The sequence below is a fragment of the Pan paniscus genome, chromosome 2, assembly GCF_029289425.2.
Source record: "Pan paniscus chromosome 2, NHGRI_mPanPan1-v2.0_pri, whole genome shotgun sequence".
Classification (NCBI taxonomy): Eukaryota; Metazoa; Chordata; class Mammalia; order Primates; family Hominidae; genus Pan; species Pan paniscus.
In genome coordinates, this window is record NC_085926.1 from 38,063,203 (window position 1) to 38,091,007 (window position 27,805).

At 53.5% G+C, this 27,805-nt stretch overlaps 2 protein-coding genes across 8 annotated transcripts in view; one reads left to right on the plus strand and one right to left on the minus strand.

Annotated features, from left to right (window-relative positions):
- Positions 1–12,744, plus strand: part of DLEC1 (DLEC1 cilia and flagella associated protein) — an 83,041-nt gene extending 70,297 nt beyond the window's left edge. For 2 of the 5 annotated variants that reach the window (XM_003826103.8, XM_055109657.2), the window contains 14 exons: positions 152–334; positions 1,729–1,799; positions 2,262–2,413; positions 4,393–4,511; positions 5,034–5,104; positions 6,500–6,705; positions 6,810–6,926; positions 7,012–7,137; positions 7,245–7,339; positions 7,564–7,648; positions 7,834–8,052; positions 10,457–10,618; positions 11,640–11,793; positions 12,300–12,744. In XM_003826103.8, the coding sequence (XP_003826151.3) occupies positions 152–334; positions 1,729–1,799; positions 2,262–2,413; positions 4,393–4,511; positions 5,034–5,104; positions 6,500–6,705; positions 6,810–6,926; positions 7,012–7,137; positions 7,245–7,339; positions 7,564–7,648; positions 7,834–8,052; positions 10,457–10,618; positions 11,640–11,793; positions 12,300–12,616 (2,077 nt within the window). In that variant the 3' untranslated portion in view covers positions 12,617–12,744. Of the gene's footprint in view, positions 1–142; positions 335–1,728; positions 1,800–2,261; positions 2,414–4,392; positions 4,512–5,033; positions 5,105–6,499; positions 6,706–6,809; positions 6,927–7,011; positions 7,138–7,244; positions 7,340–7,563; positions 7,649–7,833; positions 8,053–10,456; positions 10,619–11,639; positions 11,794–12,081; positions 12,206–12,299 lie in introns of all 5 variants that reach the window. The other 3 variants (XM_063602263.1, XM_008951555.5, XM_003826102.6) reach the window with 3 other exon arrangements.
- ACAA1 (acetyl-CoA acyltransferase 1) lies at positions 12,726–27,621 on the minus strand. 3 transcript variants are annotated; one of them, XM_034956133.2, is made up of 12 exons: positions 27,601–27,621; positions 26,862–26,955; positions 24,281–24,338; positions 22,254–22,333; positions 21,925–21,967; positions 19,299–19,397; positions 17,796–17,876; positions 16,522–16,712; positions 16,174–16,353; positions 15,838–15,893; positions 15,577–15,722; positions 12,726–13,130 (listed from the first exon to the last, which is right to left on the minus strand). In XM_034956133.2, exons 2-12 carry the CDS (start codon positions 26,920–26,922, stop codon positions 13,055–13,057), a joined length of 1,071 nt encoding a protein of 356 aa, XP_034812024.1. In that variant the 5' UTR covers positions 26,923–26,955; positions 27,601–27,621; the 3' UTR covers positions 12,726–13,054. The 3 variants fall into 3 exon arrangements, with proteins under 3 accessions (XP_034812024.1, XP_034812022.1, XP_034812023.1); XM_034956131.3 differs by lacking the exon at positions 27,601–27,621 and adding an exon at positions 27,135–27,341; XM_034956132.3 differs by lacking the exons at positions 17,796–17,876; positions 27,601–27,621 and adding an exon at positions 27,135–27,324.
- Between the last annotated feature and the right edge of the window lie 184 nt (positions 27,622–27,805).

The window sequence follows — 27,805 nt, forward strand, 5'->3', positions numbered from 1 at the left end:
GGGGCTGTGGTTGGCAGCTCAATGAAACAGGAGTCTGAGGATGAAGCCTGGTGTCTGGGCAGCTTCTGCATGCCCACCCAAGATGGCTCTCTGGGCAGGGCCAAGGGTGGTGTGTTACATAGTACCAATGGGCACAGGACAGTGTTTTCAGCACAGAGCAGTGGCCAGGCCGCCCAAAGGAGCTCCGCCTGGACTTTGGCTCAGCGGTGCCACTGAGGACCCGTGTGACTCGCCAGCTCATTCTCACCAATCGCTCCCCAATACGGACCCCTTTCTCCCTCAAGTTTGAGTACTTCGGGAGCCCCCAAAACAGCCTGAGCAAAAAGACCAGCCTGTAAGTCTTGCTTCTTTCACTTCCCAGGGCAGATGAAGCTGGATGGGGTGTACCCTGTTGAGCCTCTGTGTGGCTTAGGTGGCCAGTGGCTGGTCGGTGTGAGAGATGGGGGTGTGTGTTTTTACAGGTAGACATGGGGACGGGCAGAGAGGAAATGGCTCCTGCTGTCCACCTCCCGGGCCCTGAGTGGGCGTGTGGGAGAGGCTGGGATTGCGGCCCCTTCTCCTCAGCCTGGCCTGCTGGAGTGGAGGCTTCTGATGGACCAGGCAAATGGGCGTGTAGTGAGGGAGAGGTTACTGTAGACAGAAGGAACTGTGCAGGCCAAAGGGTGGGAGGAATAGTTCAGGAGCAGGGAGTCTTCAGGGACCACTGATAGCGTGCCTGGGCTGACATGTGGAGAGTGAGATGGGGTGCCCCATAGATCAGACAGTGATCAGCAAAGCTACTATGTGTAAGGACAGAGGCAAGATCTAGAGTGCTGCTTACACATACACAGACACACACACACAGAGACACACGTACATATACACACACATGCATACACACATACATATACACATGCATACACACATACATGCATATACACATATACATACACATGCATAGACACAAATATACACACATACACATGTATACACATATACACACATGCACACACATATATACATATACATACATATGCACATACATACATGCTCATATACACACACACCCACATACACACATACACATAGGTGTGCCAGAACCAGCTAGCACTGGTTCAGGAGAACTGATTGTTAAATATTCAGGAATTTTGCAAATCTCTAACTTGAAATCAAACATTATAATTTAGGACTTTTTTTTCTGGAATCTCCACTGTGTGGACACCTCACCACCTAATCTAGTGAAGCAAGAGGGCCCAACTTAGAAACCACGGCTATGGGTGGAAGGCGACCCGTGAACAGTTTATAAGGCATTAACTTTCTATTGTGGAAAGCTAGTGTGTACCCAATGCTGGACAGATGTCAGCAGGAAAAACTGGAAATGGGCCTGTTGCAGAATTCTGGGCTAGAGATGGGGAGTCTGGGCTGGGTTTGTGTCCAGGAGTAACCATGGCACAGAGCCTGTGGGCAGGGAGTCCTGCTTCAGAGCCCGCCTGGGTTTCTGGGGAAGTAATCCCTGCAGCCGGTGGGTGGCCCACAGCTGGGGATGTTTGAATGGTAGGGGTACAGTGGGAGCAAAGACCAGAGAAGGAGGTAAAGGAAAGAACTGACCAGCTCTCCCCTGGGAAGAGCAGGCAGGGCCACCTTCCTCTGCTGGGCACCTGGTAGAATGCTGGTTGCTCTAGAACCTGGCTCGGGTCTTGGGACAGGCTTGTCTGACTTGATACTATTTCTGTGTCTCCACTTGTAAAGTCCCGACATGCCTCCTGTCCTGCTAAAGACAGTGCGGATGCAAGAGCACCTGGCCAAGCGAGAGCAGCTGGGTAAGCGCCACCAGGGTGGGGCTTCGGGGCCCAGGCCACGGCCAGAGCCACGGCCTTCTGTGGATGTGGGCTGGCAGCTGCCGGGGAGCGGGACCAGGACCAGAGACTGCTCTCAGATGGCCAAGGCGCTCCACCTGACAATGCCTCTTCCTGTTGAGGCCACTTCCCTTCTAGGGCACAGGCTCATGCACAGGGCCTGGACTCCATTTGGGATGGGAGTGGCTCATGAGGGAGGGCTCCCATGGGGACCCAGCCTCCCAGGGAGTAGAGAGGCTGACCACGCAGGACCCTGAGTAGCTTGCCTCTGGATTCCAGGCTCCCAGGAGGAGGGCACATGTAGCCTGACCAAGGAGAGGCTGGAGGGTGGCTTATCGGGGACAGTGCTTTGCTCACACCCGAGGGTTTGGACCTCACTCCCAACCCCAGGCCTGTGAATCCCCCACAGTTGCGGTTCTTTCCCAGATTTTATGGAGAGCATGCTATCCCACGGGAAAGGAGCTGCTTTCTTCCCTCACTTTTCCCAGGGCATGCTGGGGCCCTACCAGCAGCTGTGCATTGACATCACAGGCTGTGCCAACATGTGGGGCGAGTACTGGGACAACCTCATCTGCACGGTAAGGGCACACAAGAGGCCAGTGGCCTGGGGGGTGGAGAGTCTGCCCAGCCCTCGCCTTCAGCCTCTCTCCCCTCCAACACCTGGCCCTCAGACTCTCAAACCTCACCAGGTTGAAACGCGATGCCCACCGAGCTTGGGATGGGCATTCGTGTCTGAGGCAGCCTCTGGGGTTCTGGCTGAGGCATTTCAGGCAGGAGGGGTCCTCATAAGCAGTAGAACTTTCCACACCTTTTCCCAGGAGGTGCAGGGCTGGGGCCATATCGAGGAGGGAAGAGGAGACAGTAGGCTGCTGCTTGGGCCAGGACCCAAGACCTGGAGTAGGGAGTGTGGAGTGGAGGGACAGTAGCAGCCTCCCAGAGCCACGTCCTTGCCCCGCCCTCGGTGGGGCTCACCCAGGGGTCCATTTAATTGCTCCAGCACTCAGCATAAATGGAGTATCTACTGTGTGTGGGTTCCTGTGTGGGCCGCTGTAGTGTGGAGGATACAGGGATGAATAAGGTAACCAGCAAGGCACCCCGAGTTTAGTCTGGAGGGATGAAACCTGCATACGTTATCCTACCGTTAAGTTGTTAAATAGAAGATTTTCATGAACTATTTAGTAAACTGAACAGATTAATTGTAGTAGATATTTGCTTTAAATTGTGTGTGTTCTGTATGACAAAGAATTGATCATGTTAATATAAAAAGGGATCTTAAGTAACAGGAAGCTGGGGAAAAGTATCCCAAGTGGGCAAGGTTTGAATAAACAACTCCAAGAAAGACAAATACAGACGGCCAATAAACATATTAAAATCTGTCACCACCACTGATAATTAAAGAAATGCAAAATAAAAGAGCCACAAAATACTGGTTTTGACACATTAGCAAGGTTTAAAAGTTGTTGGTGAAGATACAGGGGAAAGGGTGCTTTGAGCCCCCTTCTCCACGTCTGTCAGTAGAGGAGTGGATACAGACATTGGGCCACATCCCTAAGGGAATTCTGCACAGCCTGTTATATGATGCTGTAAACTCTTTATTAGTAAAAATTAATCCTATATTGTTCGCTGGGTGCAGTGGTTCATGCCTGTAATCCCAGCACTTTGGGAGGCTGAGGTGGGTGGATGTCTTGAGCTCAGGAGTTTGAGAGCAGCCTGGGCAACATGGCAAAACCCCTTCTCTACAAAAAATACAAAAATTAGCTGGGCGTGATGGCATATGTCTCTGGTCCCAGCTATTCAGGAGGCTGAGGTGGGAGGATCACTTGTGCCCAGGAGTTAGAGGTTGCAGTCAGCCGAGATCATGCCACTGCACTCCAGCCTGAGCGATGGAGCAAGACTCTGTCTCAACAATAATAATAATAATAATAATCCTATATTGTTAAAAGAAAAGATTATTAAAGGCATGTGCAGCATGCTCCCCATTTATATCTGGGTCTTCACGAAAGAAGTGTAGACACTTGTACACTGAAATGCTAACAGTAAGTCATGCCGCAGAGGTAGGATTGGAGGTGATTATCACACTCTTATATTTTCTAAAAATAAGATTACTTTTGATTAGCAGAGAAAAGTAATAAAGTTCTTTTCATTTAAAAGACAGAAATTTGATCAAAGGGACTACCAGAGGCCGAAGAGCCTCAGGCTTGCCAGGTGCAGTGGCTCACACTTGTAGATCCAACACTTTAGGAGGCTGAGGCAGGAAGATTGCTTGAGGCCAGTAGTTTGAGACCAGCCTAAGCAACATAGTAAGACCCCGTGTCTACTAAAAAAAAAAAAAAAAAAAAAGTCCTCAGGCTGGGAGCTTTGTGCAGGCTGCCTGGCTGGGAGGGAGAGTGGAGATGGCGGGAACTGGGAGAGAAGACAGAGTGGTACACAGTGAGGCTGGGACCAAACTGTGGGGCCCCTGGACAAGTGGGCTGGCTGGACAAGTGGAGGCCCTGCCCAGAGGGGATGTAGTGGCAACCGGTGACAGGAGTGACAAAGGGCTGGGGTGTGTTTGCAGGTGGGAGACCTGCTGCCGGAAGTCATCCCAGTGCACATGGCAGCAGTGGGCTGCCCCATCAGCTCCCTGAGGACCACCTCCTACACTACTGACCAGGCCCAGAAGGAACCAGCCATCAGGTGCTCCATGCTCAGCCTGAGCCTCTGCTCCCTGGTAGCCCCTGAAACCCTCCAGCCTCCGGGCTGGGCTGCCCACGTTGGCTTGTTATTCTCCAGCTGGCCTAGGGCCACTGGTGCCACCTACAAGAAGGTTCCAGGCCAGGATTTCCCTGGGGGAAGGTGGCCTCAGGGGACGTGGCCACCACCTGGACATCTCTGAGGGATTTTGTGGGGCAGAAGTGGCGAGTAGTCAGTGTGGTCCGAGGTCAGCACCAGCCCTGGGGCCCCTGGCACAGTTGAACTGGAATCAGCATAGTCTGCTCAGGGCAGGTGGGTGGGTTGCCGGGGCACAGGGCAGCCCCAGAGCCCAGCTCACCTTATGCCGCCTGGGGAAGGTGCCAGCCCCGAGTCTCATTAATTCTTGAGTGAGGCCAGACCACTGTGGTATTTCCCCCTGCCTGAGCCCCCAGTCCCAGCCCTCCTCCCTACCTGCAAGGTGTACACTGGCTGTGGCTGTACTGAGTCCAGTCTGTCCCCCTCCAGGTTCGGCACCCAGGTCTCCGGAGGAGACACAGTTACCCGAACCCTTCGCCTGAATAACTCCAGCCCCTGTGGTAAGACATGCATGAGAGAAGTCAGTGTTCTTGCCACAGGCTGTGCCTTGTGGTGGGCCAGGCTGGGAGGGAAGGTGGGAGGGAAGCCGATGGCCCATGAACGGGACCCAGGTGTCCGGGGGCCTGTGGTTACGGAAGTGTGGATGGGCCCACGGATGCCCTGCTCTCATCAGGGTTGCTGTGTGGAGGAACAGACAATAAGAGGGGATCCCTTTCTCATTCCTCCAGCCGGCAGGACCTGACCTGCCTGAGAGCTGCTGGGGATACAGCAGGGACAGGACAGCAGGGTTTCTGCCGAGGGGCTTCCCTCCTGATGGGTGGGACAGATGTGATTTGGGCTGCAGTGTGTGGAGTGTGTGGCATACAACTGAAGGGAAGGCGGGAGTGCTGGGGGAACGTGTTGAGGGGCCAGGCTCACCTGTGGAGGGGAGGCAGGGTGTAGGCTGAGTCTGAGAGGAAGGGTAAGCCGATGTGGGCCAGGGGAGCATGTGGGGGCAAAGAGTGCTCTGGGCCTGAGGAAAGGTTAGGAGAGGAAGCTGGTGACACTGAAGAGGGGGCCCTGGCCATGCTGGCCCGAGGAGAGCTGTGAGCAGGACTGAAGGCAGGAGGGGAGGGGAAGATGGGTTCAATGCAGGCAGATGTCTAGGTTTGGGACAGGACTTTGGGGACTTCTCAGTTTGGGGGCTTCTGGGAGATGAGGTGGGGCTACCGGCTGGGTGTGGGAAGGCAGATGGAGGTGTCAGAGGAGGGCAGGGACAGCTTGACATTGTCATGGTGCAGGCTGGAGAGAGAGCGATGGGGAGCCCCAGCTTAGGTTGGGGACAGATTGATGGGGGTGGCAATCTGTTCAGCTGGGGGACTTCCCCCAGTGGTACTCAGAGGGACGGCACAGTTCAGTTCTTTCAGGGTTAGGTGTTGCCAGGTGGGTGCAAAGGGAGATATGAGGATGCTGGCAAGACAGAGGTGGACATGGCAGCCCCCAAAGACTAGTCTGCCTGGGGAAGGATGTGAAAGCTGACATAGGCTGATGGATAGATGGGGAAAAGGAAGGGCATGTGGGGGTTAGAGAGCCCAGCCTGCCCACAAACAGGCCGGAAGGAGAAGCAGCTGTGGGAGAGAGCAGAGCACCTGCGTTCAGGCATCTGGACATGGAGACCTGGTCTTGTGACCATGAGGACTTCAGGTGATAGAGCCAAACGGCATAAGCCTGTAAAGCCTTTTTAAAATTTTAAATGAGAATTGCCTGGAAGTGGCATTAGAGAGGCAGAGAGGCACCCCCTCCACCTGGGTATGGGAGAACGGGTCATCTCTGTCTGGGGGTATGAGGAGGAGGGGGCCCGGGGGGGTTGTCTGCTCCTCCCTTATTCCTCACCCTGCCCCCCACATCTGCCCCAGACATCCGCCTGGATTGGGAGACCTATGTTCCAGAAGACAAGGAAGACCGGCTGGTGGAGCTGCTGGTGTTTTACGGACCACCTTTCCCGCTGCGGGACCAAGCCGGGAATGAGCTTGTGTGCCCTGATACCCCTGAGGGTGGCTGCCTCCTCTGGTCCCCAAGCCCCTCCAGTTCATCGGAATTCAGCCATGAAACTGACTCATCAGTGAGCAGGGGTGGAGGGGCGGGGCAGGCTGGCCACTGAGGTGTGGCCAGTAGGCTAGTTGAACCTCAGTGACTGCGTGAACCTCAGTGATTCCTTGGTGACAGGTTGAGGGCAGCTCCAGTGCCAGCAATAGGGTGGCACAGAAGCTCATCTCAGTCATCCTGCAGGCACATGAGGGGGTGCCCTCCGGCCACCTGTACTGTATCAGCCCCAAGCAGGTGGTGAGTTGGGGTATGGGCTGGGAGCTGTCTGCATTGGCCGGCCAGTGGGCATGGGACAGTGCTAAGGCTGCTGTGTCTATGCCAGGTGGTCCCTGCTGGGGGCAGCAGCACCATCTACATCTCCTTCACCCCTATGGTGCTCAGCCCTGAGATCCTGCACAAGGTGGAGTGTACTGGCTACGCCCTGGGTTTCATGAGCTTGGACAGCAAGGTGAGCTCTTCCAGCCTGGGGTGGGGGCCGCAGCCACTGCTCCCTCCTGGGTAGCATGCTGCCTACTCAGCCCAGGGATCTGCTATGATCAGACTTGGGCTCAGTAGGTGGAAAGGGAGATTCCAGGGAAGAGGCATCGCCTGCAGGACTTTGCAGTGGGACCCCTGAAACTGGACCTGCATAGCTACGTGAGGCCTGCACAGTGAGTCAGCTGGGGTGCCCCATCTCCTTCCATCCCCATGGGGTGCACCCTCACCAGGCACTGGTGGAGCCAGGCAGGGTTCTCAGAGCAAAAGGACAGGCATGGGTGGAGAAGTCAGCAGAGGAGGCCAGGGAAAGGCTGGCCCGAGGCTGGATGAGCAGAGTGGGGGCAGCCAGGAGGCCCCAGGCGCCCGGCTTGCCCCAACAATGCCTATTGCTGGGCAGGCTAAGTGTGGAGCTGGACTACGGCGGCAGTATGGAATTCCAGTGCCAGGCCAGTGACCTCATTCCCGAGCAGCCCTGCTCTGGGGTGAGTGTGCTGCCACCCTCTGGCCCTGCCAGCTTACCTGGACCTCAGATGTCTCTGTGTGCCCTTCTGGGACTCAGGCCTTATAGTCTGAGTCCAAATCCCCTCCCCCAGCCCTACCCTAGAGCCATGGGGTTGAAGAGAGAGACAAGATGCATTCCCTGCCTCCTACCTCTGTGGCTGCCCAGGTGCTGAGTGAGCTGGTGACCACCCACCACCTGAAGCTGACCAACACTACAGAGATCCCACACTACTTCCGGCTTATGGTCTCCAGGCCCTTCTCTGTTTCTCAAGATGGGGTGAGCCGGGACCACAGAGCTCCTGGCCCTGGCCAGAAGCAGGAGTGTGAGGAGGAGACAGCCTCGGCGGACAAGCAGCTGGTGCTCCGAGCACAGGAGAACATGCTGGTCAGTGGGGGAGTCTGCAGCCCTTGCAGCGATGGCACACCCTCGCATGTGTACAGACAGCACCCCTGCACGCCACCCTCATGTGCTTGTACCCAGACGCAAACTGCATGCCTGACCCTGCCATACCCTGCATGAACACTCGGGGGTGCACTCCCACCAGAAACACCACATTCAGCACCTCTGCACAAGTGGCTGACATGGGCATGGCCACACCAGACGTTGTGTTCACATACATGCGTGCACGTGTTCCATAAATGTCCCCAGACTTCCCTTTCCCTATTAGTCCCCACTGCTGAGATGCTGGCAGAGGCTGATGCATTCCTGTGAGCACCTCCCCTTCCCACACAGACTCCGTCCTCCTGTGCAAGCTCAGGGTTTGTGTCCCAGCTCAGGTGAGCCCATGGGGTTGCCGTAATTGTAAGACACTCCAGGTTCTAACGTAAATTTTCCTCTTCTGACTTATTCTCAGTGACAATTGGATCCTGGATTTTCAGAGTTGGTTAGGTAGGGGAAGGTCTTGGGAATGTCAGAACCTCAGTGGAAACCATCAACTTCCTCTGGTCTCTGAGGCAACTGGAATGAGGCTGAGTGTGCGCACACCCATATCTGCACAGTGGGCTTCCAGGGTGTGCAGAGGCAGGCTGAGGGGAGACAGCCCCGCCCTGTCTCCTACTTCCCCTCCTGCTTCAGAGGCCCTCTTTCTTCTTCTTGGAGGGCTTCCCTTTATGCTGTGCTCCCTTGAGCTCTGCCAGGTCGTAGCCTCACTCTGCACATTTCTGGGTTGTCTCATCCATTTCCAGAGCCTCAGTGAACAGCCATATTATTTCTATCCAATGTATACTCCACTGTGTAGCGAGGGCCTGCTGTGTACTAGATGCTGGTACTCCCCGAGGACCTCATCATGGAGGTCAGGGACACACACGGATCTGCAGAAGACAGAATGGCTCCCTTGACCCACTTTGCGTTTGCTCCCTTCAACGAGCTAAATGGAGGGGAAGGCCCAGAGCACAGCCAGAGGTTCCATTCCACCAGAGCTTCCAAGGAGACACGGCGGTTAGCCACCAGGCATTTAAAAGTCCTTGGCAGCTCTGGGGAAGCCCAACGGTTCCAGAAAAAGGACATCACATAATTAATGGTGCTGCATCTCACCCTCCATGCGCTAACAATGCTCAGGTTTCTGGCTCCTGGCCAGAATTATCTCCCAGGCTGTAGAGCCAAACTCAATCTGTCCAAAGTGAACTCCCCATCCCCTCCCCACCTTGTCCTGCCCCACATCTGTGCCTCCTTTTTGTGGTGGCATTTTGTCTCAGCAAATACCACCCCCAGCCCCCTTGCTCATGCCCAGAGCTCTGGCACCCCTTGTCCTAGACCCATCTCTGACCAAGCCACCAAGCCCTGCAGATGCCCCCTCCTAAAGTTCTCCCAACACTATTCTCTTTTCTTCATCCCTACACCCATATCTTGGTTTAGGACAGCAGTTTCTAAGCCTGGCAATAGATCAGTGGCCTTTTTTTTTTAGATTGGGTCTTGCTGTGTCACCTAGGCTGGAGTGCAGTGGTGTGATCATGGTTCACTGAAGCCTCGACTGCCTGGGGGGTTCAAGCAATTCTCCCACCTCGGCCTCCCAAGTAGCTGGGACCACAGGCGCATGCCACCATGCCCAGCTATTATTTGCAGAGATAAGGTCTCATTATATTGCCCAGGCTGGTCTTGAACTCCTGGGCTCAAGCGATCCTCCCAATTCAGCCTCCCAAAGTGCTGGGATTACAGATGTAAGCCACTGCTCCCAGCAAATTAGTACCCTTGACAAAGCTTGTTAAGGCAGCAGCTCCCAGACCCCACCTCCAGAGATGTGAAGGTCTGGGTGAGGCGCAAGAATTTATATTATTAACAAGTGCCTCACAGTTGATTCTGAGAAGCTTGTACCAAGGACCTGTGCTGGGAGCCAGGAGTCCAAGCTTCATCCTGTCCAGCCTCAGTTACAGCCTCAGCCCCTGGTCTGGCATCATCACACTCGTGTGGTCTGCAGCCCACCTCCCCACCAGGTCAGTGACCTGTCAGAGGCTCCTCACTGTCCTCAGCACACAGACCAAGTCCTTCCTCTGCCTCTGAGCCCAACCACAGCCCTGGGCATTTGAAGCTGTAAAGGGCAACTTGCTCATGTCCCTTCCCTTCTAGCCTCTGACCTCTGAGGGCAGACATGACTTGTCCCTGAGACTAGCAGGGTGCTGGGCAGAGTAGGTGCTGGGCAGCGCTTGTGGAATGAAAGCACCAGGTTGGGGAGCTGCTGGGCTGTTGGCTGGGCAAGGCTGGGCCTGGGAGGAAAGGAGGATGGAGCTCCAGGTGGGGAAGTGGCCACCTGCCCTCTGCAGCCGGAGTTGACACCATGTCCACATCTGCTCAGGTGAACGTGTCCTTCTCACTCTCCCTGGAGCTGCTCTCCTATCAGAAGCTCCCGGCCGACCAGACACTGCCTGGGGTGGACATTCAGCAGAGTGCGAGTGGAGAGAGAGAGATGGTGTTTACTCAGAACCTGCTCCTGGAGTACACCAACCAGACCACTCAGGCACGCCCCAGGCCCACCTACATGTGGAGGAGGGTGGAAGTGGGCTGGGCTGTGTTCTGCTGGGGCCAGAGGAGGAAAGACCTAGCAGGGCCCTCAGAAATAAGGAGCCCCTGCCCCTGTCCTGGGGCTCAGTCTCCCCTAGAAGAGGCCCTGTGTGCAGAGAGATGAGGGCCATCCAACCTCACCTGCCTCATGAGCTCAAAACCAGGTGAGGGGCCAGAGTGTGGGAAATCAGGGAAGGCTCCCTGTGGGAGGAAGTACATGAAGCCTGAACACCATTTAATCAAGGAAGGGAAACACGTTGACAGCCAGGCCAAAAGAAAGGCCTGATGGGTGGGACAGAGCACCTGAGGCAGCTGCGAAGGACAGCCCTGGGGCTTGCCAGGCTTCAAGCACCAGGGCAAGCACCATGGACCAGAAGGTCACCAGGCCGTAGTGTGGAGGCTAAGTAGGGGCTGCTAGTAAGGAGTGTGAAGGAGTGGCCTGGGGAGGACTCCAGAGAGGCCGGGGGCAGGAGGCTGAGCAGTGGAGCCGAGGCACCCTAGCCTGGCACCTGGGCAGCTGCTGGGGTTGAGGCTGTGGGATGGTGCATGGCAGTGCCTGAGTGTGATGCAGGGGCTGCCAGGAGATAGAGGAGGGCACAGGTGGGGCCTGCGGCCAAGGGACACAGACAAATGGTCCACGGCTGAGAGGAGCTGAGGGCTGGGCCTTGGGGGCCACCACAGGAGGAGCGGTGAAGGAGGGCAGAGCCCAACCAGCCAGGGTGCAGGGACTGAAGCTTTATGAGTTAGGGAGGCAGGGACAGCGGGGGAATGGATGGCATCACCCTGGCCCTTTCCCTGTGCAGACTCCCAGTAGCAGCCTGTGGCCTTTTAAGGTGGCGCTGGCCCCCTGCCAACTTCTGGGAGCTTCCCGTTTTCTTCAGGAGCATCAGCACTTGGGGTCAGCAGGGTTCTCTGTGTCCCAGAGGCCCTGGCTCAGAGCCCACCCAGAATGGACAAGGTTGCCTGGTCTCCCACAGGTGGTGCCCCTGCGGGCTGTGGTGGCCGTGCCTGAGCTGCAGCTCTCCACCAGCTGGGTGGACTTTGGGACCTGCTTTGTGAGCCAGCAGCGAGTCCGGGAGGTCTACCTGATGAACCTGAGCGGCTGCCGAAGCTACTGGACTATGCTGATGGGTATGTCCTACCCTCCCACCTACCCACTGTTCCCCTACAGGGCTGTGCCAAGAGAAGACCCCCAGGAAGGGGCCCCTGTGCGCTGTCCCTGCATGCTGGCTCCTAGGGCAGGCACCACTTGGAATTTCTGTAGAGCAGCCAGTCCCCCAATCCCACATGATCTCAGGGTTGCCCTGCCCTGCAGTGCTGAGCAAGACCAGAGGTACAGGCCTGGGGGTGGGTAAAGTCTTCCTGTGGGAGTACATGGGGCTGCCTGTACTCATGTGTCTTCCCTTCCCTTTGGTGCAGGCCAGCAGGAGCCAGCCAAGGCCGCTGTGGCCTTCAGGGTCTCCCCAAACAGTGGGCTGCTAGAAGCACGATCTGCCAATGCACCCCCAACCTCCATCGCCTTGCAGGTTTTCTTCACTGCCAGGTGCAGCCCCTTCCAACCTTCCCCAAACTGCCCACAGAGCCTGGACCCCCTGCCCAGGTGCCTCCTAACCTCAGCCCCCACATGCTCCCCACAGGAGTAGTGAGCTGTATGAGTCCACGATGGTGGTGGAAGGTGTGCTCGGTGAGAAGTCCTGCACCCTGCGGCTCCGGGGCCAAGGCTCCTATGATGAGAGATACATGTTGCCTCACCAGCCCTGAGGCTCCGCCCCAGCCCTCAGCCCCAGGCCCCAGCTGGAGAAAAAACATTGCCCAGGGATTAGGAGCAGCTCTTCAGCACAAAGACACAGACTTGGGGACCTGGGGACCTCTGGGCAGCTCCTGGAATGGAAGAACCCCCTTCCACAATGGTCTCAGCCTAGGCCCTCATGATATGTCCTCAGAGCTAACATAAAGGACAGGCCACACCACAGCAGAGACCACCACATTGAGATCACTACTCAGTGCATAGCAAAGACCAGTATGGCAAAATTAGTCTTGGAAAAAAACCACAGCCACTAAGATAAATTCATGCACTTTTACTATGCCCATTGCACTTCTCATCCATGGATTCGCCTTGCCTTAAGAATTAACCATGGCCTTGTGGCCTGGGTGACCCAGGCTGCTTTTGTCTTGCACAGCTAAAGAGGGTCTGATGGGTGGCTCAACACCCCACCCACTCCTATACCATGTCATCAGTGTTCACATTTTCCAAATGAGTTGAAGTGCCTTGATCTGTCCACTGCCACCACCACCAGTGCTGAGTTTTCCCATGTGGTTTTGCTTTTGTGGTGTTACTGCCTTGCTGCTAGAGCAAGACTGTCTGCGTAGCGCCTGCAGCCTGGGACCTTACTCAGTTCCCAGGGTATTCAAAGACGGCAGCGGCTCCCATTCCAGTCCCGATGCACATGGACACCACTCCGTATGCCCTGTGAAAACAAAACTTAATTGGCTGGGCAAAGGCACCCACCAAATTACCTCCAGACCAGGCTGACCCAGAAGGACGTCACGGACAAGTAGGATGCAAAACCATCAGACCAGATCTGTGGGCAAGCGGTACCCTGGCCTCCCACTTGGGCACACACACGGTGACAGATGCCCACTGCAGGCTAGTATCCTTTTCAAGGCTGGCCCTTAAGGAAAACAGGGATCATGCCCCTACATCCTAAGTTCAGGGTGTTTCTGTGTGCATGTTCCCCTCCCCAGGGATCGATCATAATCCCAAAAGACACAATCCCAAACACAATCATCCCAAATGTTGAAATCCTGGAAGAACAAAATCCCTAAAGTCTAAAATCCTGAAAATCACAATCCTAAAAGATCAAAATCCTGAAAATATAATTCTGGAAAAAATAATTTGGAAGCCTGGCATGGTGGCATCTACTTGTAGTCCCAGCTATTCAGCAGGCTGAGGCAAGAGGATCACTTGTGCCTAGGAGTTCAAGACCAGCCTGGGCAATATAGCAAGACCCCATCTTAGAAAAAAACTTTTTTAAAGGATTGATTTAAAAGATATTTACATTTTTAGGCCAGGCACGGTGGCTCAAACCTGTAATCCCAACACTTTGGGAGGCCGAGGCGGGAGGATCACGAGGTCAGGAGTTCAAGACCAGCCTCGCCAACATGGTGAAACCCTGTCTCCACCAAAAATACAAAAATTAGCTGGGTGTGGTGGCAGACACCTATAATCCCAGATACTCGGGAGGCTGAGGCTGAGGCAGGAAAATTGCTTGAACCCAAAAGGCAGAGGTTGCAGTGAGCCGAGATCACACCATTGCACTCCAGCCTGGACAACGGAGTGAGATTCCATGTCAAAAAAAAAAAAAAAAAAAAAAAAATGTACATTTTTAAAAGGGGATTTGAGAAACAAAAACAACAGAACACTTCACAGGCTACTTTACACAATAAAATAGAAAATAATTACAAATTTTTGCAAGCATAAACACTCAGGTATGCTAACAATAGTCACAGGAGTATAACAATTATAAACAGACAAACTGTATTCATAAATAGGTTAAAAGCAAACTGTATAAATTGCTGGTAATCATGTGCACCCAGCTTTATAACTGCAGTCATATGAATACCATGATGGACAACCTACGTCTTTTGATGAGATTGATCAAAAACTGTGATGGAGCCAGGCACTGTGGCTCACACCTGTAATCCCAGCACTTTGGAAGCTAAGGTGGGAAGATCACTTGAGCCCAGGAGTTCGAGACCAGCCTGGGCAACATAGCAAAACCCTGTCTCTACAAAAAATACAAAAAATTAGCTGGGTGTGGTGGCACCCACGTGTAGTCTCAGCTACTCAGGAGGCTGAGGTGGGAGGATTGCTTGAGTCAGGGAAGCAGAGGTTGCAGTGAGCCAACATGGAGCCACTCCACTCCAGCCTGGGCGCCGGAGTAAGACCCTGTCTCAACAAACCAACCTGTGATGGGTCACCACTGCACAAGTAGTCAACCAAAGAACCAAGATCTTGAGAAATTTTATCTTTCACAAATGCAGGTGCACAAACAGCACACCTCTTTTACTGAGGAAGTTTCAACATTTTTATGTACATGCACAAGGCTTACAAAGTCAATGTGATAATGCACTTTCATGGAATCAAATTTCTGATGTCCAAGGCAGAAAAAAAGTGTGTCCCAGCTCTGAGAGAGACAGTTCACCTTCTGTATTTGTTCTCTCCAGGGCCCCAGGCAATTAGCTGGTGCCTGCCAACACTGAGGGCGGATCTTCCCCACCTGGTCCACTCAGATGCACACTCTAACCTCCTCTGCAAACACCGTCACAGACACACCCAAAACAATGCTTTGTCAGGTTTCTAGGTATTCCCAAAATTAAGTCCATTCCTTGTCAACTTAGCACCCATTCACATCTCCTTAAACCATACTTAACTCAAATAAAGACAATAACAAGGTAATGGTTGCATCATATTAGTTACATGGTATAACTAATATGATGCACTATCCTGCATACAGCGGAAAATGCACTAATCCCTTCCCTAGAATTCATAACATGAATTCAACATTAGGATTTCAACATTCAGGATTTTAATCTTTTGAGATTGTGATTTTTGGGATTTTAGACAGTAAGGATTTTTCTCCTTGACTAGTCAAGTGTAGAAGTAAGAAGGGGGTAAAGAGTAGAACATGGAGTTTGATCTGTAACTGAACAATCAAGATAACTCACTACCTCTGGACCAGCCAAGACCTTAGGGACTTTGATCTTTTGGGATTTCAACATTTGGGATTATGGTGCTCAGGACTGTGTCTGTCGAGATTATGATCCAAAGCCCACCTACCTCTATCCCCTGCCCTTCAGGTGCCCTAACTTGGGTATCCCCCCATGACCCCACCGCCAGAAGCAAAGCCTTACCTCTTCCCACGGCGCTTCAGCTCATTGAGCAGCGTGATGACCTGTCGTGCCCCAGTGCAGCCCAGTGGGTGCCCTAAGGCCACTGCACCCCCCAGAGGGTTCACCTTCTCAGGGGGGAGTCGTAGCTTCTCCACACAGTAGGCAGCCTGGAAGGAGGCAGATCATCAGCTATAGCCCTCTTACCCCTCCCCTGCACCACCTGCCCGCTCACTCCACCTCGGCTCTCCAGGGCCAAGGCAACATTGAGAAACAAGGGCTCACCTGGCTTGCAAAGGCCTCATTGATCTCGAAGATGTCCACGTCACTCACTGTCAGCCCTGCAGACAAGGTAAAGACCTGAGCTGACACACTGGCCCTCTGCCTCCCCTGGGGCCCACCCCATCCATGGGCCTACAGGCTGCCTGGTGTGTGTCTCTTCCAGAAGGGTGAGCCAATCCCAGCTGTGGGGTCAGGAAGGGCTTGAAGTATGGGACACTAGCCTGCCCCACCTCCACTCTGCAGCACCCACAGGACCACCCTCATGCCCCTGGCAACAGCATGCAGGGCAGCTGCAGGATCCAGGTGGGACCCAGATACGATGTGAAGGAGCCACCTTACCTGCTTTTTGCAAAGCTACTGGGATGGCGTAGGCAGGTCCAATGCCCATGATGTCAGGTGGGACCCCAACCACTGCATAAGACCTCAGGACCCCAAGGATGGGAAGGCCCAACTCTTCTGCCTTGGACCTCCGGGCCAGCAGGATGGCAGCTGCCCCATCACTCACCTGGCTAGAGTTTCCTAGGGGCAAACTGTTGGGGTAAGAAGGCATCGGGGTGGGGATGAGGAGATCCCAGCCCTCCCACTTCTACTTTGCAGAGGGGCCTGGTCTATTCCAGGTTCCCATAGTACAGCACTCAGCATGGCCATGGCCTGCTTTCTCATACCCCCACCCCGGACCAGTCTCACCAGCTGTGGTAGAACCATCTTTCTTGAAGGCAGGCTTCAGTTTGGCCAGGCCCTCCATGGTGGTGCTGGGGCGGATACCCTCATCCTGGGTCACAGTGATGCTCCTCTTGTTGCCCTTGTCATCATGGACCGTGGTGGTCACAGGCACAATCTCAGCTTGGAAACAGCCCTTGCTCTGGGCTCTTGCTGCCCTGCCAGCACCATGGACAGCCAGCTTCAGACTCCCTTGGGGTTCCCTTCCTCCCTGCCCCCAACCCCTATCCATTTGGGTAGACACAAGCTCAGGCTGCTAAATTCAGGGACATGCTCGACTTTGGGGGAGCTCTGAGGGCATGGCTAAGGCCTTACAGGGCCTTCTTCACCATCAGCCCCAGACCTCCAGATCGTGGCCAATCCCAACCTCAAAGGGGGAAAGGGTGTTTGGAAGTGGTGCCTCCACTTAGAGCCCTTTGTCCAAGAGGGATTAAGCCTGCTTGATTCTCTCTGCTAAACTGAGGATGGAACCCCAGAAATATTTGTGCTGGGTTCTGCCAACTTTTCTGCTCAAACTCAACAGTTCGATGTCATCTATTCCCCAGTTTCCACCTATTTAAAGTGACATATACTAAACTACTCATGTATTTTTGTATTTAAGCAATTTTAAAGCACAAGGTATTTAAGGGTGACCCTTGCAGATATGTGCAGCATGTAAGTGCCCAGGGACATTCAAGTGGAAGGAATCTAAGGCTTCTAACACATTTTCAAATGGTTATGTGACCCAAAGTGGCTAAGAATCACTGCCTCAGGGAAGCCCACCTGGCCCAGATACCACTCCCTGCTTTTGCTTTCCTCTCTGGACAGCCGGGACTTGCCAATCTTAGCCTGCCTGAGCCCCTGGGGTTTCTCTGGTATCGTCCTCAGTTCTTGCCTCAGGATGCTGCCACAGACCCAGCATGGTCCAGAAGCTAGGATGCCAGAGTCCCTAACATTGCTGGCCCCACACTCCAGGCTACAATGTCCAGTCCCCAAACCACAGCCAGAAAATAACAGAGGGGGAAACTGAGGCCTAGCTAGGGCAAAGTCAGGGTGAACAGACAGTAATAGAACCTGGAAGTACTACCAACTCACAGTGGCTCTGACACTTCCTACTTCCCACCCCAACCTGGGTGGCACAAGGCCTGGAAAGCACTCACTGCCCAGCAGTAACCACGAAACAGTGCCACTTCAGACCACTTAGATAGACTCAAAACCTCACTCTCCAGCCCTTTAAACATTCCTCCCCAGGCAGCACTCACTTCTGCTGGGAAGCCAGGGCAAAGGTATCCTGCTTCTCCCGTGAAATGCCAAACCGCTCAGCCACATTCTCAGAGGTTATCCTAGAACACAAACAGCAGATAGTGTGGGCATTGGTCTGACAGCCTAGAGGAAGGGACCAGGCTGTAGAGCTGTGCTTGGAACTTTGGGTTCCCAAGGCTGTAGGCAGGAGAGGATGTAAGGGCCAGTCCATGCCACAGACAGTAGTGATGACTCAGGATATGGTACAGCCTGCCCTGAAAGTGGATATAAAGGCACAGATAGGGAAGTCAGCAATGCTGGCCAGATCCTGAGAAGCTCATACACCAAAGAGACTTTCTTCAAGAGAGGGCAGCCTGCATGGGGGCAGTTGCAGAAAGGAGTTTGTTCCCTGGGTGAGCTGCCTCAGCGCAGGGTAGAAAAGGAGCAGGGGAGGGCCTGGGTGGGGGCACTAGTTGGCTACTCCTGGCCAGCTTCTCCTATGCCTCAAGGAAGACTGCTGCAATGTAGGGAGATGAGGACTCACAAATCTCCTCTGGAAAGGCCAAACCTAAGCTTCCTGGTCACCTTGGCTGGAGTCTATGCTTATCCTGAGAACCTAGAGCCACAGCTAGGCCTTCCAGCCTGGGTTTCTGGCTTTATAGGCTTCCCTTGGAGATACAGTATGTGAAAGAAGCCATGGCACTGCCCCTCTCCAAGCCTCAGTCTCCTCATATGTCTAGTGGATCCAGGACTCCTGGCCCAAAGACCCTGGGGATGGCCCAGAGGCTCAGAGAAGCTAAAGTGTTCCATACAAACGCCACATACTTTTCTTTTTTTCTTTTTTGAGACAGAGTCTCCCTCTGTCACCCAGGCTGGAGTGCAGTGGCACGATCTCAGCTCACTGCAACCTCTGCCTCCTAGGTTCATGCCATTTTCCTGCCTCAGCCTCCCAAGTAGCTGGGACTACAGGCACTCACCACCGCGCCCGGCTAATTTTTTGTATTTTCAGTAGAGACAGGGTTTCACTGTGTTAGCCAGGATGGTCTCGATCTCCTGACCTCATGATCCACCCATCTCGGCCTCCCAAAGTGCTGGGATTACAGGCATGAGCCACCGCACCCGGCCAAATGCCACATACTTTTCTTGTTGCACCTGACAGGGCCCAATTCCCCTCACCAGCATGTTCCGTCATCACAAGCTTCCCACTGCCTTCTCAACTTTCTAGGCCCCCAAGGCTTTGGAGTGGAGCTACCATTGTCCTTCCTATGACTGAGCACCTCAGTGTGGGAGTGACAAGGTGGGCGATGTTTGGAAACTCGGGGGCACAGAGAGGACCTGGGGGCTTCAGGAAATGGAAGTCAAGGGCAACATCAAGTCTCATCCCCAAAGTCCCTGCGGAGCAGACCATGCCCAAAGGAAGGAGGCCAAGGCTTGGCACCGCCAGCCACAGAGATGATAAAGTTCCTTGGCTCCCTGCCCCAGGCAGAGAGGGCACAAGCACACAGAGCTATGGGAGCACTCACCCCATAGGAATCAGGCAATCTCTGGCCTTCTCCTTCTCCATCAAGCGCGAAGTAATATTTCCAGGGTTCCCTCTGTCAGCCAGGGACATGGACTCCACCCTGGGGAGGAGGAAGAGGAGGAGAAGGTAAGGTGAACTGGGCCCTAGCAGGACTCCTCCAGAGATAGCTGAACACTTGGCAAGTGCTAGGAAATAGCCAGGGAGCCCTAAGAAGACCAGTGGGCCTCTGGGAGTCACAGGCAGGGCACTTGGCCAGCAAGGCCCAGCCACGAGTACTGAGCCCTGTCTCTATTTCGACCCCCACCCCAGGACAGAGCACTGCACAATAAACACTCCTGGGGGCAGGGCTATGCTTCCCTATACACTGCTAAATCAGCCAACTGGCAATTCCAGAGAAAAGCCTTCTGCTGTCAGCCACAGAGGAGGAAACACATCCACAAGCCAGGGCCTGCCCTCAGGGCCCACAAATTCAGAAGGGAGAAGAGACAATTTGAAAGTAACCACAGGGACGGCCGGGCGCGGTGGCTCACGCCTGTAATCCCAGCACTTTGGGAGGCCGAGGCGGGCGGATCACGAGGTCAGGAGATCGAGACCATCCTGGCTAACACGGTGAAACCCCGTCTCTACTAAAAATACAAAAAATTAGCCGGGCGTGGTAGCGGGCGCCTGTAGTCCCAGCTACTCGGGAGGCTGAGGCAGGAGAATGGCGTGAACCCGGGAGGCGGAGCTTGCAGTGAGCCGAGATCGCGCCACTGCACTCCAGCCTGGGCGACAGAGCGAGACTCCGTCTCAAAAAAAAAAAAAAAAAAAAAAAAGAAAGTAACCACAGGCCGGCTGTGGTGGCTCACGCCTGTAATCCCAGCACTTTGGGAGGCCAAGGCGGGTGGATCATGAGGCTAACATGGTGAAACCCCGCCTCTACTAAAAACACAAAACATTAGCCGGGCGTGGTGGCAGGCGCCAGGGCGGGAGGCTGAGGCAGGAGAATGGTGTGAACCCGGGAAGCGGAACTTGCAGTGAGATGAGATCGTGTCACTGCACTCCAGCCTGGGCGACAGAGCGAGACTCTGTCTCAAAAAAATAAATAAATAAAATAAAAATAAAAGTAACCACAAAGCTGAGCTCAAAGGGCATTCAGACCTGCATAGACAAGGAAGTGCTATGAGCTGAGAGGAAGGAGACGGCAGTGTAGTGTGGTCAAAAAAGGGCTTTGAGGCCATGGGGGACCCTAACGCCTCAAGGTATGATAACAGATAACCTTGACTGAGTGCTTTTCACGTGCCCGGCACTATTCTGAATTCTTTTGAGATATTAGAGTGCTTCAGTGTCAGTCACATAACAGACAAATACTCCACAGTGTAAACTGTTGCTATTACTCCATTTATTCTTCTCAACTTCAACAGAGCTGAGCTAGGTATCCCCATTTTATAGATCAGGAGACTGAGGTCTAGAAAGACTGTATAACTTATCCATGGTGACCCAGCCTGGATCCACATTTAGGTAGTCTGGCCCCAGAGCCCACTTCCAACTAGAGTGCCCTGTGTTAAATACTTGCTGATCAAAGTCTATGGAGAACAGTCAGCCTATGATGTGGGTGTCAGGCCTGGCCCAGATCTTAATATCCTAGTACCATCATCCTTAACCTGCTTGGGAATCAGATACTCTCTAAGAAACTCATAAAAGCTCCAGCCCTTCTCAAGTTATCCACGCCACCTCTCACCCAGTAAGATAGAAGAGCATAAGAGAAATCAAACGGCAGTGGCCTTTGCCCAGCCAAAGTCCTTGCAGAGTGGTCTTTGGCTTTATTTACAACTGTAGACATAGGTCATTACAACTCAGTGACAGCTGCCACAGCCCTGGGACAGGGGCCAGCAATGCGTCCTCTCAAGAAATACTCTAAAGAGGATGCGAAAGGCAGCGGGGGCATGTCAGAACCCTGGGGCTGCTCACCTCCCCCAGCCTGCCAAAGACCTTACTCCCCTGCCCTCCCAGCACCAGATGCCCACCCAAGCCTGGGCACCTGTGCCCTGACCTTCCCTGGAGGCACTGCCAAATACAACTTCTGCAGCTCCATTTGCTGCAGCCGATGGAGCCACAGTCTAGGTGGAGGTGACAGTGACCAAACCACCACAGATCTAATTATGTCCCTCATAGCCCATAGGCAGCTGGAAGTTTCCACACTGGTACCAAGGTGGGGAGACAAAGGGACAGACAGCCTAGTAAAATGAACAAACTAGTTATGCAGTAGGCGCTGTCCCTGGCTTTAGGGAACCCAAACTGCAACTTCTCTCTCAGCAGCATCATGAATCAACAAGGGCCCCCAAAGGAAACCAAAATGCTGGATTTTCTCAAAATGTTTTCCCACCTTTTCCAGCCTGAAAGATTTCCAAGAAAGTAAGCTTTTAGAGGCCAATTCCCCTCCCCTGCTAGTGCTGAGAGGTGTGAGTGATTCCTGAGCAGCCAGAGTTGGTAGCCACTCTTAACCTGCATTTGTGAGAACCCACTCCTGGCCAGCTCCCTAAAGGGGATGGGGGGAATCCTGAAATCATGGCCTCTGAGAACTCAGATGAAAATTAGTTTTATTGTCGCAAGTTGGTTAATAAGCTCTGGCAGAAAAAAATTCTTACCCACAGGCCATGCCAATGTCATAAGACCCATTTCTGATGCCACCTGCAACAAAAGCATTTCATAAACATCCTTTGCCAGAGTCCACCTGTTCTGGAGGCAGTGGAGCCTCTTCCCCACCTGGTCTCTAGATGGGACTCAGCCCCAGCCTCAGAAATGGAAGACCCAGGAGTGTTCAGAGAAGGCTTTGGGCAGTGGTAGGGGGCGCTCCTGCACTCTTTCTGTGGTTAGAGTCCTCTCAGAAATCGTTATTGCTTGCCCGGCAGACAGCGACTTTGCTGACCCAAACCCACAGGTCCAGGACCAAGGCACCCACCCAGTCATAACTTACCTGCTATGCTGGCCACTGCCTGTAGCCCCGACGAACACTGTCTATTGACAGTGGACAAAGGCACAGTCTCCGGGATGTCACTGAAACAGAAGGTGAGAGAGTAGAATCAGCCCCCAATTCCATGCCAGGCTCTCATGGAAAGCAGTCCTATGCTTCTAACTGCCCCCCTCAAGGGATGTAAAGGGCAGGGGAACAAACCCAGCAGCTCTGCCCCCATGCCAGGCCAGATCCATGGAATGGGGGTGAGCAGCTACTGGGCAGACCCCATCTCTGCAGGCACTTGCTCCCCAGGGCCCCACAAGCACATTCCCTTCTATTCCTATGAGAATCTTCAATCAAAGACCAAGCACAGCCCAAAGGCAAGGGAAGCCTGTTTGGGCCACAGGGATCCTTCTCTCTCTCCCTTTGAAGACTCAGAAATGAAAACTGTGTATCTCTGTTTCCCCCAAAAAACAGAGAAAAGGAACTGCTGCTGGGACAGAGCACCAGAGCAAAAGAAATGCCTAAAGTCTGAGGCCAGGGACCGCTCGGCCTTACCAGTAATCACATAGCTAACCCTGCATGTTCCCATGGACTCTTGAAAGCCTGATCCCACCTAGACGAAGCACTCTGATGGGCATCATATATTCTAACATCCATTGCTCTGGTAGGTTCCCCAAGACTCTCATACTGGTCTTAGCCCTGGAAGCTAGTAGGGCTTCCCCTCCTGATGTAACCTGCCTCGGCCAATAGTACAAAGCCCTAGGGAAATTTCCAGACCTCCTCAGACCCACAGACTCAGAATCTGAGGGAGTGGAAGCATCCTGGTGATTCTGGTGTGTAGCCAGAGTTGGGAACCTCTGAACTAGTGCCCAGGCCAGGCTCTGCAGAGACTCTCTCAGGTGGATAGCCTCCTGTGCAGCCTGTTTGACCCCTGCAGGGTCCCTTAACTCCCTAGCAGGTAGTTACCATTCCTTCACTCAATCCACCAAGTGTTCACTAAATACCTACTTACCACAAGGCATCACCTGAGGGATGCTGCGATGCTTATAACACTGTGCCCTAGAGGATGCCCAACCAACACACAGAAAATGAATCAACTATCAGAGACTGAAATAATAGGGCAAGAGGGCAAACCACATCACAAGGAAGTATATGGCTACTGCTGGAGAGGAAGGGGCTCTCAATTTCAGCCTGAGAGCCTGGATAAGTCATGCCAAAATGGTCAGACTGTGTTTAGGCAGGGTTTGTCTTTCTGTCTAGGGCAGAAAGAGGAGGTAGGGCTAGCACTTCAAGGAGACAGAATGACCATATCAGGGAAGACAGTAGGCCCACAGCCGGCTGAACGAAGAAAAGTCAAGGTGAGTAAGCAGCTAGGAGATGAGGCTGGAAGGTAAGTCTGGAGCCAGATTGTAGGGGGCCTTGAACTACAGGCTGGGCAGTCTAAACCTCTCCCAGTTCCTAGAGGGTTTTTGTTTTCCTGTTCCTTCACTAGCTAATGTTCCTATTTATTTATTTATGCATCTAGAAGTACAAAGCCAAGCAGTTCTTAAATCTACACATGAAAATAATTTAAGCACTCTTTCCCCTGCAGGCGCTTAAAGGAAAGTTGACCAGGTCTCCTCCTGAGGGTCCTCCTTCCCCATGGTTCTGTCCTATCCCAAAGTCTCTGCTAGTGGGATATGACTGGAGTTCTCAGCTCAACTAGTAAAAAGGCTGAAAGTCACTTTTCAGCATTCTTACTTGGTTACTCACCTGACAAATGAGGACAGAGTCCACACTCACAAAAGGCAAATGACAACCTGGCTTTGGCTAAAAATCAAGCTACAGAGAACTTCTGCTCCAGTCCCAAAGGTTTTGTGTATCCTGGCTCAGCACTTCAAAGTAGGGGAGAGGTTGAGTCCACAAGAGCAGGGAGCCAAGGACTCTCGTTGCCTCATTCTGGTGTCCAACCTTATTCTCCCCAACCTGCACACTGAGTTTCCTGGGGCCTGGGCCCAGTAAAGTGTCAAAATGGCCAACCCATGGCTAGAACTAGAAAAGTTTACCTCAGAAACTGGGCGATTCGGGCCATGATTGCCCCGGCCCCAGGCTGCAGCACATTTCCTGTGGACAACAAACTTTCATTCAGTGCCAGGTGGTGGTGTTCTGGGCACTAAAGTATAGCTGTGAAAACCAGAGATGAGGCATTCCAGATCTTTCTTCGGGACACTAGCCCTTGGCAGGCTCACTTGCAACTCTGGAACATCAGGGTTTGGGGCAGGGAGAGCCAGCCATACAACAGCTTGTCCTGGTCATCCACCAGCTCCTGTCCCTGAGGGTCCCACGCTCACTTGCCCATGCACCCAGCTTTTCCAAATCAGCACAGATGGGCAGGTTGTCTGCCCTTAAAAGTGAAATGGGAGTTTCTGAAAATGCACATCTCCCCAGGTATCCTCCTGTGAGCCCTGCTGTCACCCCAGAGAGGTGGAACAGTGATTGCCGACCTAGGGGTGGCATCCGCTGGATAAGACTCTTGCCATATCATATTGCTGTATTTCAAGGTGAGGGGTGGAATAGAGGGCTGGACTGAAGGTTGTGGGGAAAAGAAAGATCAGATTGTTACCGCGTGTATGTAGAAAAGGAAGACATAAGAAACTCCATGTTGATCTGTACAAAGAAAAATTATTTCTGCTTTGAGATGCTGTTAATCTGTAACTTTAGCCCCAACTCTGTGCTCACAAAAACATGTGCTATATTGAATCAAGGTTTAAAGGATTTAGGACTGTGCGGGATGTGCCTTGTCAACATATGTTTGCAGACAGTATGCTTGGTAAAAGTCATCGTCATTCTCCATTCTCTATTAACCAGGGACATGATGCACTGTGGAAAGCCGCAGGGACCTCTGCCCAAGAAAGCCTGGGTATTTGTCCAAGGTTTCCCCCCACTGAGACAGCCTGAGATATGGCCTCGTGGGAAGGGAAAGACCTTACTGTCCCCCAGCCCGACACCTGTAAAGGGTCTGTGCTGAGGAGGATTAGTAAAAGAGGAAGGCCTCTATTTCCCGCACATCCCTGGGAACGGAATGTCTCGGTGTAAAGCCGACTGTTGGTTCTATTTACTGAGATAGGAGAAAACCGCCCTGTGGCTGGAGGCGAAATATGCTGGCAGCAATACTGCTCGGTTACTCTTTGCTACACTGAGATGTCTGGGTAAAGAGAAACAAAAATCTAGCCTACATGCACATCTCAGCACAGTACCTTCCCTTGAACTTATTTATGATGCAGATTCCTTTACTCACATGTTTTCCTGCTGACCTTCTCCCCACCATCACCCTGTTCACCCCGTTTTGCCTGAAGAGGGCTTGCCCCTCCACACCTATGGGTATTTCTCGCAAGGTGGAGACGAGAAACTGAGAAAAGAAATGACACAGAGACAAAGTATAGAGGAAGAAAAGTGGGCCCAGGGGACTGGTGCTCAGCAATTGAGGACCCACACCGGCACTGGTCTCTGAGTTCCCTCAGTATTTATTGATCACTATCTCTACTATCTTGGCAAGAGGGATGTGGCATTATATACCATTACTATAAGGTAATGGTGGGGAGGGGGTCAACAGGAAAAAATGTGAGCAAAGGACTCAATGTCATAAGTAAGTTTAAGGAAAGGTGCTGTGCCTGGATGTGCACATAGGCCAGATTTATGTTTGACTTTACACAAACATCTCAGTGCAGTAAAGAGCAGTATTGCCGCCAGCATGTCTCACCTGCAGCCATAAGGCGGTTTTCTCCTATCTCAGGAAATAGAATGTATGGTTGGGTTTTACACCGAGACATTCCATTCCCAGGGACAAGCAGGAGACAGATGCTTTCCTCTTATCTCAACTGCAAAGAGGCCTTTCTCTTTTACTAATTCTCCTCAGCACAGACCCTTTACGGGTGTCGGGCTGGGGGACTGTAAGGTCTTTCCCTTCCCACTAGGCCATATCTCAGACAATCTCAGTGGGGGGAAACGTGGACAATACCCAGGCTTTCTTGGGCAGAGGTCCCTGCGGCCTTTCGCAGTGCACTGTGTACCTGGTTAATCGAGAATGGAGAATGGCGATGACTTTTACCAAGCATACTGCCTGCAAACAAATGGTTAACAAGCCACATCCTGCACAGCCCTAAATCCCTCAAACCTTGATTCAATACAGCACATGTTTCTGTGAGCACAGGGTTGGGGCTAAGGCTACAGATTAACAGCATCTCAAGGCAGAAAAATTTTTCTTAGTACAGATCAAAATGGAGTTTCTTATGTCTTCCTTTTCTACACAGACACAGTAACAGTCTGATCTCTCTTCCTTTCCCCCACACTGCCGCACTCCCCTTGCCGAGATAGTGAAAATAGTAATCAATAAATACTGAGGGAACTCGGAGACCGATGCCGGTCACCTGGGCCCACTCTACACTTTATCTCTGCGTCTTATTTCTTTTCTCAGTCTCTCCTCCCATCTGACGAGAAATACCCACAGGTGTGGAGGGGCAGGACCCCTTCAAAGGTCAAGGCCATGGAGGTTCCCCCAGTGAAAACTCGGGGTGGGGAGGTGAGGAGAGCTCTGAACGAACGGAAGAACGGGGAAGGCCCAGCGCAGGGCCTGAGTGGTTCGCTCACCGACACAGATGTCCCCCAGCTGTTCCGGCCTCAGATTCACGTCCTTGAGAACCGCGGTCATGACTGCCGAGAGAAGCTCGTCGGGGGTGGTGTCCTGCAGCAGAAAGAGCAGCCGCAGTGACCCCCACTCCCCCATGCCCACCCCAGGGAGACAAAGCGACCACAGCTGGGTGCGGAGCTGCCTCCGGCGTCCAGGATAACCAAACATACGAACCGGACCCCAGCCCGCGCCGGCGTCTTCCCACACTCGGCGCCCAGACCCTCGGGCCTCACCTTGAAGCCGCCGCGGCCCGCCCGGCAGATGGCCGTGCGCCGCCCGTGCACCACCACCACGTCCGCGGCCGAGGCCTGCGGGGCACCGCTCAGGCAAGGCGCGGCCTGCGGCATCCAGCCGGAATCGGCCGGACCCCTCAGGTGGCCCAGCACTACCTGCAGCCTCTGCATTGCGCAGGTCAACCCTGCAGACCAGCCACCAGTCCGGGAACTGACCGCGGAGTTAACAGACAGCCGTCCGCGCACGCGCAGAACCACATCTCAGCCTCCAAGGCCTCAACTCCGCCCACAGCTCTGCGAACAGACGCGAGCGACCCTCTAAAAGTCCCGTCCACCTCCAGCCTCAGCCAACCACAAGGTGAGTCGGCCTGGGAACCCGCCCCTCCCTGCCACCGCCTACCGAGCCCTCTATAGGAGGGCCCACAGGCACCGCCCAGCCGAGCTTTCCACTCAATGCCCCGCCTACCTTGGCCTACCGCAGCCAACCAGAAGGTGTATCTTTACGAATCCCCGCCCAGAAATGCAGACCGGAAGTCTTTCCACCTTTTGTAGCCAAACCCGAGACCTGACCCCCAAATCCCTGTCTCCTGCCCGCAGCCAAACGGAAGGCTGGGCAGCCAGGACCGCTTACTGCTTGGGGGCTGGAGATGGAAGCTGAGGCTCTAATTCCT

Excerpts from the sequence above, each read along its gene's own strand:
- ACAA1 (XM_034956131.3), bottom strand. The coding sequence starts at position 27,305 with ATGCAGAGGCTGCAGGTAGTGCTGGGCCACCTGAGGGGTCCGGCCGAT. Across the intron at positions 16,354-16,521 it reads AGATGGTTCTACCACAGCTG|GAAACTCTAGCCAGGTGAGT; the intron begins GTGAGACTGGTC and ends GTTTGCCCCTAG. Across the intron at positions 15,894-16,173 it reads AGTAGCTTTGCAAAAAGCAG|GGCTGACAGTGAGTGACGTG; the intron begins GTAAGGTGGCTC and ends CCTTGTCTGCAG.